At 49.6% G+C, this 7,385-nt stretch overlaps 1 protein-coding gene across 1 annotated transcript; it reads right to left on the reverse strand.

Annotated features, from left to right (window-relative positions):
- Positions 1-5,367: 5,367 nt before the first annotated feature.
- TCIM (transcriptional and immune response regulator) lies at positions 5,368-6,976 on the reverse strand. Its single transcript, XM_071454810.1, has one exon. The coding sequence runs from the start codon at positions 6,945-6,947 to the stop codon at positions 6,627-6,629; it is 321 nt and encodes a 106-aa protein (XP_071310911.1). The 5' UTR covers positions 6,948-6,976; the 3' UTR covers positions 5,368-6,626.
- Between the last annotated feature and the right edge of the window lie 409 nt (positions 6,977-7,385).

The raw sequence follows: 7,385 nt of genomic DNA on the forward strand, positions 1-7,385 counted from the left end.
ACATCCTCATCTCCTCCTGAACGCTCTGCTCCGGTTGAGCCGGGCTGCTGGCTCGTTCCTAACCCATCTTTTCATCTTTGGGGAGATGGGGATGGCTGTTTGTTACTGCAGGATATGAAATGACACGACATGCACACACTGGTGTTCTCAAGGCAAAAAAGGGAAGTTTATTTTCTGACTCCAACATTTATAGATTTCCAAAAATGACAGTGGATTGGAGGGTGACAGTGCCCACCTCTCCAATGACACTGGACAAACCAACAGTCCATCAAACTTCTCCATAAAAGAATGCAAAACAATCAGTAATTTACAGAAAGTGTGTGAGAAAGTTCGTCACAAGAATGTAAACATAGAAGGCTTAGAAAATCTTAAAAAATCAAGGTGACAGGCGTTTGATGAGGGGACAGAGGGTGGGACCTCTGTGTGGTCTGCTGTCACTGACACCCCCTTTGCTCTGGGCTTTCTCTTTCCAGCACCTTGAGTTGCTCCCCACCTTCCCCAGTCCATTAAGCCAGAGCTTCTGCCAAAAGTCTTCTCCTTAGTTTGTGTCCTGCCTTTCTGTGGCTTCTCCCCACCAGCTGAGCTGGGCTGCTGACCTGTTCCAACCCCATCTTTTCATGGACTTTCTTTGGAGCGACGGGGATGGGTGTTTGATGAGGGGACAGAGGGTGGGACCTCTGTGTGATCTGCTGTTGCTGACATCCCCTCTTGCTCTGGGCTTTGTCTTTCCAGCACTGTAGCCCCACATTTCTCTTCACACAGAGAAAAGCAAGGCACAGTTCTTCCCAGTAATATTTCTGGGTTTCGCATTCTCTGAACCTCAGAGAAAGAAAACACAATTCTTATCATTTGCTGTGCCTGTGTTTGTGCCAATGTAGAATGCAATATGGAGATTGTTTGCCCAAAGTGATGGTGTTTTGTTTCCTTGGCCTGTCAGGGCCAAGTGTGCAGCCCCATATTTCTCTTCACAGAGGAAAGCAAGGCACAATTCTTCCAAAGAATACTCTTATCTCATTTGCTGTGATTGTGTTTTGCAAAAGTAGAATGCAATATGGAAATTGCTCACCCACAGTGATGGGGTTTTGTTTCCTTGGCCTGTCAGGGCCAGGTGTGTGTGTGTGTGTGTGTGTCAGAACTGCTGGGTGACAGTCACAAGATTCTGTGCAGTGTGTGCAGTTTGAGTGCTTGGCAGATTCAGTTTTAGATGCATAGAATAATATAGTATAATAAAGTCATTAATTAGCATCTGGAGTCAGATGCATCATTCTCTCTCTCCTCACTGGGATTCCCTGCAAATTCAATACAGCACCTTGAGTTGCTCCCCACCTTCCCCAGTCCATTAAGCCAGAGCTTCTGCCAAAAGTCTTCTCCTTAGTTTGTGTCCTGCCTTTCTGTGGCTTCTCCCTACCCAGCAGTGCTGGTGGGGAGCCACCAGCACCCTCCCAGCACGGCTGCCAAGCAGGGCATCAGAGAAGCTGGATAAAATTAGCTGTTCATCCGCACGTTCCTCAGGATGCTGGGACAGGGGACACCCAGTACAGCCAGCCTGACTCATGGAGAAGAATTAATGGAAACGCCCGGCTCCTGCAGGGAGGAAATTCCTTGAACAGCCTTTTCCTCTGTTTGTTGTGCTGCAGGCTGACAATGGGCTCTGCTCCTGGCCCCGCAGGCGCCGCCGGGACTTCGGCAGCTCAGGAAGGGCTGGTGACAGTGACAGCACCGCCCTGACCTGCCCTCCCACACCTCCCAAACCCAAACTAATCTCTGCCATCCTCTCAGAACCCGGGACATCCCTCTGGCTGCCTCCTAAAGACTGCTTCAGCTTGTCAAAGTGTGAGTATTTTTACGGGCAAAAAAAAGTTGAAACTGCAAATGCCACTGGACCAATCCACACCCAAAGAAGTCTCGTGCTTCTTTCCCTTCTGTATTTAAACTAGAATTCAAAAACTAGTGCTCTTCAGCTGTCTAGTTGTTTGTAATTGACTGTATCCTTCTCTCTTGTACTGTGCATGCAGAAGTTCACCAAACAATTACGGAATCTCCCAACACATTTGGAGACATCTATTCTCAATTTATTTATTTTAATCAAACTGCAAGAATGAGTAATTAACATTAACATGGTTTCTTCCATACATTTACTGGATTGGGAATGCTTTAAATGTAAACTGTCTGCTGAGCCCAGGGGGCTCAGAGACCTTGGCACAAAGCCCTGTGCCTTTGATCACCACATGGAAAAAATTGCCAAGCTTATATGAGGATTTACAAGCCACGAAAGTTTAAGTAGAATGATAGTGAATTTTTCATGGGGTGAAAAAGAGATGTTGAGGTTTTTAGAATGGGGTTCAGGGTCCTAAGATGGAGGAATCTGGGCCTGCCTTGTCCTTTTTCCTTCTTCTTCTTGGCCTCCATCTTCTGGGTGATGTTGGCATTTTTAGATTGGTTTAGAGTAGAAGCTCACTGTCTAACATAGGTGATAGGTATTGGGAAGTTATGGTAAAATATGTACACATAATTTTTATTATAAAAAGATAACACTGCCCCAAGGGTGGCCAGAGTGCCTCTGTCTGTCCTGCTGGACGGACCTCAGCAGGCCAAAGAGAGAATTTTATAGATAAGGAACAATAAACAACCTTGAGACTGGGAACTGAAGAGCTCTGACTCCTTCTTCAAGCACCAGGCTGGGAAAAGAGACTTTCCAACACACCTCAGGGTCACTGTGAGCAGCAGAGATTCTGACTCCCACACCTCTCAAACCTGAACCAATCTCTGGTATCCCCATGTGCAAATATAGTTTCAACCCAAACATTAGGCTGTGATTCTAAAACTAGAAGCTAAACCCTTCTTTAGGGGAGGTTAAACCAGCAAGAGCTGCTAATTCTTGCAGAGTGGGCAAGGGCCTTGGGATGGTTGGGCATTTGTACCTCAACCTCTTTTTGGCCTGTGTTCCATGAGAATTCATTGCAGGTTTTGTTGAGCCTTTTGAGTAAGGCACGTTCCTGGAGAACAAACCTGCCAAAGCAGCAGACAGGCTACAACCAAGGAAAAGTGCCTTTTTTCACTGTAAATACCCAATAATCACATAACTTCTTAGTAAGTGGCCTTTATTTATCAGGGATACCACTCAGGCTAATGATTTCAATGTAATGAGACAAGAGGGACTATAAAATCCCCAAGTCAGCAGATGTTATGAATCATGTTGTGCAAATCTTGTGAACAGGACTGTCTGGGCAATCCCAGGACGTGCCAGCAGCAACCACTTCAGAGGGTGTGGATTTCAGTCTGCCACAAGCTTGGCTTCTGCAAAATTTGCTTCCTTCTTTCAAGGAAAGGCTGGTGGCAAATGCTGCCCAGGTCATTGGTAGCAAAGGGGAGCTGGGTTTGGTTTGGGGGACACAAAGGGTGACAAGGCTCTGCCTAATCCAGCATTGGCCCCAGCTGGGTTTTGAGGCCTAGAGGGTGACAAGGTTCTGCCAAATCCAGCATTGGCCCTGGCTGGGTTTGATTTTGGAGGCCCAAAGGGTGACAAGGTTCTCCCAAATCCAGCATTGGCCCTGGCTGGGTTTGACTTTGGGGCCCAGAGAGTGACAAGGTTCTCCCAAATCCATCATTGGCCCTGGCTGGGTTTGGTTTTGGGACCCAGAGAGTGACAAAGCTCTGCCAAATCCAGCATTGGGTTTGGTTTTAGGGGCCCAGAGAGTGACAAGGTTCTCCCAAATCCAGCATTGGCCCTGGCTGGGTTTGATTTTGAGGGCCCAGAGGGTGACAAGGCTCTGCCAAATCCCGCATTGGCCCTGGCTGGGTTTGATTTTGGGGCCCAGAGGGTGACAAGGTTCTCCCAAATCCATCATTGGCCCTGGCTGGGTTTGATTTTGGGGCCTAGAGGGTGACAAGGTTCTCCCAAATCCAGTATTGGCCCTGGCTGGGTTTGTTTTTGGGGACCCAGAGGGTGACAAGGCTCTGCCAAATCCAGCATTGGCCCTGGCTGGGTTTGTTTTTGAGGGCCCAAAGGGTGACAAGGTTCTCCCAAATCCAGCATTGGCCCTGGCTGGGTTTGGTTTTGGGACCCAGAGAGTGACAAGGTTCTCCCAAATCCAGTATTGGCCCTGGCTGGGTTTGGTTTTGGGGGCCCAAAGGGTGACAAGGTTCTCCCAAATCCAGCATTGGCCCTGGCTGGGTTTGGTTTTGGGACCCAGAGAGTGACAAGGCTCTCCCAAATCCAGCATTGGCCCTGGCTGGGTTTGATTTTGGGATCCAAAGGGTGACAAGGTTCTCCCAAATCCAGCATTGGCCCTGGCTGGGTTTGATTTTGGGATCCAAAGGGTGACAAGGTTCTCCCAAATCCCGCATTGGCCCTGGCTGGGTTTGTTTTTGAGGGCCCAGAGGGTGACAAGGCTCTGCCAAATCCAGCATTGGGTTTGGTTTTAGGGGCCCAGAGAGTGACAAGGTTCTCCCAAATCCAGTATTGGCCCTGGCTGGGTTTGATTTTGGGAGCCCAAAGGGTGACAAGGTTCTCCCAAATCCAGCATTGGCCCTGGCTGGGTTTGATTTTGGGATCCAAAGGGTGACAAGGTTCTCCCAAATCTAGCACTGGTCTTCCTGGGAGGGGAAATCATCGTGCATCCCTCTCCAGTTATAAATAATTATAATTGCCCATTCTATTAGGTGACTTAAAAGATTATTTCCAGTCTCCCTGACTTATTGGCAATTTGGAGTTCTTACTGTAGGCAAAAAAACAAAAAACAACTGTAGCTGGGCTATTGCTCTTCCAAGCTGCTTTATCTTTGTTGCTCTAAGCGGAGTCATGGGAATGTTTTTATCTAAACCATCAGGTTATTAGAGGACAGACTTATAAATAACCAGTCTTTGCTATTTTTAAGTACTTTCAGCATCGTCTATCATGATAGTACAGCACAACCTGCAGAAAAACAGTCCAGTTCTGCTGCCAAAGCTTTGTAACTTACTGCTGTTTCTTTGGGTGGTGAGGAGCCAAGCCCATGTTTTCTCTGCTCTGCAGAAATGCCAAAGGCTGACAAGCCACGCTCCTGAACTATCATTTTCTACACCTTTCCTCAATGCAGAAGATGTAATTCTGCTTTATTACAGAGGGGGAAACAGACGCTGGAGTTGATTAGCAATAAATTTGGTGAGGCTTTTCTGGGGAAATGGCATGGTTGCCATAGCAATTGTGGGCCAGGCTGGTGGGATGGGGGAGCCAGGGGCTGCTCCACATCCTTTGGGCTGCCAAAGCCATATCTGGGGAATGAGGGACAGGTGCAGGTAGTCTGCTCCTAAACCAGACCTCTATGAAATGCCAAAAAAAGTCTCACCCCACCACTCCAGGAGAACTGAGCATTTCAGACAAGATAATTTAGATTTACTTCATAATTTATTAGTTTTCACATCACTGTATGCAATAAATTATAGCCAATATAATATTAACATTGTCATAAAATATTGCCATGAAGTAAGTACTCATCTAATAGTGGCTGTCACCTACACAGAGAAGAACTGTAGTTATTATATTTAGATTTTTAGTGTTAGTGGTAAGTGAACATAATATTAGGGAACTTCACAGTAAATTCAGGGAAATCTGTCATTATTATTGCTTCTGTGCAAAAGACTTTTCCTGCACACACAGAGCTTGGCAAGGAAAGGCCCAGCTGTGCAGAGTGTCTCTGGAGCTGACGCTTTCCCGGACGGCTGAACTCACTGCACCACACGCTGCCTTTGGGGGCATTTCACCGATTCAAAGTGACCCTGCCCAGCAGCTGGGAGGTCTCCAGAGCCCCCCACCACCACAGCACCGGGGCTCAGAGGCAGAGCGAATCTGTGAGCACCAAGTCCATCAGGAGGTCCTGGGTGTGGGGGCTTCCCCCAGCTCAGTCCAGAGGAGCTGCCCAGAGGAGCTCGACTGCCCCAGCTGGGAGCTGCTGTGTCTCTCTGCGAGCCTCTGGCCACCAGGCTGCTGTCCACACTGAGGTGCTGTGGGCACTGGTCCTGCTGGCCACACTGGTCCTGCTGGGCACACCATTGTGCCATGGGCACTGATCAGGCTGCTGTCCACACTGATGTGCTGTGGGCATTGATCCTGCTGTCCACTCCAGTGTGCCATGGGCACTGGTCCTGCTGGCCACACCAGTGCTGCTGTGGGCACTGATGTGCCATGGGCACTGGTCCTGCTGCCCACACCGATGTGCTGCCCACACTGATGTGCTGTGGGCATTGATGCTGCTGGCCACCCCAGTCCTGCTGGTCACACCAGTGCTTCTGGCCACAGCAATGTGCCATGGGCACTGATCAGGCTGCTGTCCACACTGATGTGCTGTGGGCATTGATGCTGCTGGCCATACCAGTGCTGCTGTGCACGTCAGTGCTGCCGTGGGCACTGATGCTGCTGGTCACACCAGTCCTGCTGTGGGCACTGATGCTGCTGCTGGCCACACCAATGTGCCATGGACACCGATGCTGCTGCCCGCAGCGCTGCCGCTGTTGGCTCATGGTTTGCAGTGGGGCTGGAGCCCCCTGCATGGACTCTCAGGTCCCCAGGCCCACGGGGCAGCCGAGCATGCTGAGCGTGCTGGGAGCTCTCAAACAGTCCCGTCACAAAACGCTCTCCCTCCGCCAGCTCAGTGAACTTTGATGGAGTATTTCCGAAACGTCAGGAACTGCAGCAGTTTGTCTTTTCTCCTCTGCTTTAGTGCCATCAGCGCTCTCGTTTTTTCCTCCATGTCCTGGTCGGTGGCGAGGATTATCTTGGCTCTCTCCTCCGCCTTCTTGTCGCCGGAGTTTTTGAAGAGTTTCTGCAGGGACGCCTCGTTGATGCTCTCGAAGATGTTGGCCGCGGCTTTCTTGCGCAGCGCGGTGTCGAAGCGGTACCCATGGACCGAGGGGCTCACCCGCAGGGATGTGGACATGGCTGCAGTGCTGGAGCTCGTCTTTGCTTTCATCGAAGCTCTGCCGGCTCTGCCCCGCTGCTGTGCTGCCTCCAGGAGTGGTATTTAAAGGCAGGCTGGAGGAAAAAGCCGGAGGGCTCCGGTTACAGCGGTGAGATCACGATGATGTCAACAACCAACAGTCGCAGGCAAAGTTTAACATTTAAGTTGCCAACTTTCCTGGCGTGCGGACGAGATGAAAAGTCCTCTCTGCTTCTGGAACTCTTCTTCTTCTTCTTCTTCTTCTGGAAATGTTGGGGTTTTTTGACCCACTACAGAACAGGCTTCAACCATGGGACTGAGCCAGCACAGCCCAAACTGCACTGCTGTCCTTGCTGCATGTGAACAGCACTGTGTGCACAATATATCAAACCATAAATGAGTAAATCTCCAGGTGAGACCTGCTGCAATGCTAGCAACAGGCTGGAGCCTGTGCAAACAGCCAAGAACTTG

Source organism: Agelaius tricolor, unplaced genomic scaffold (assembly GCF_023055355.1).
Source record: "Agelaius tricolor isolate 1412-34295 unplaced genomic scaffold, bAgeTri1.0.p SCAF_41, whole genome shotgun sequence".
Classification (NCBI taxonomy): Eukaryota; Metazoa; Chordata; class Aves; order Passeriformes; family Icteridae; genus Agelaius; species Agelaius tricolor.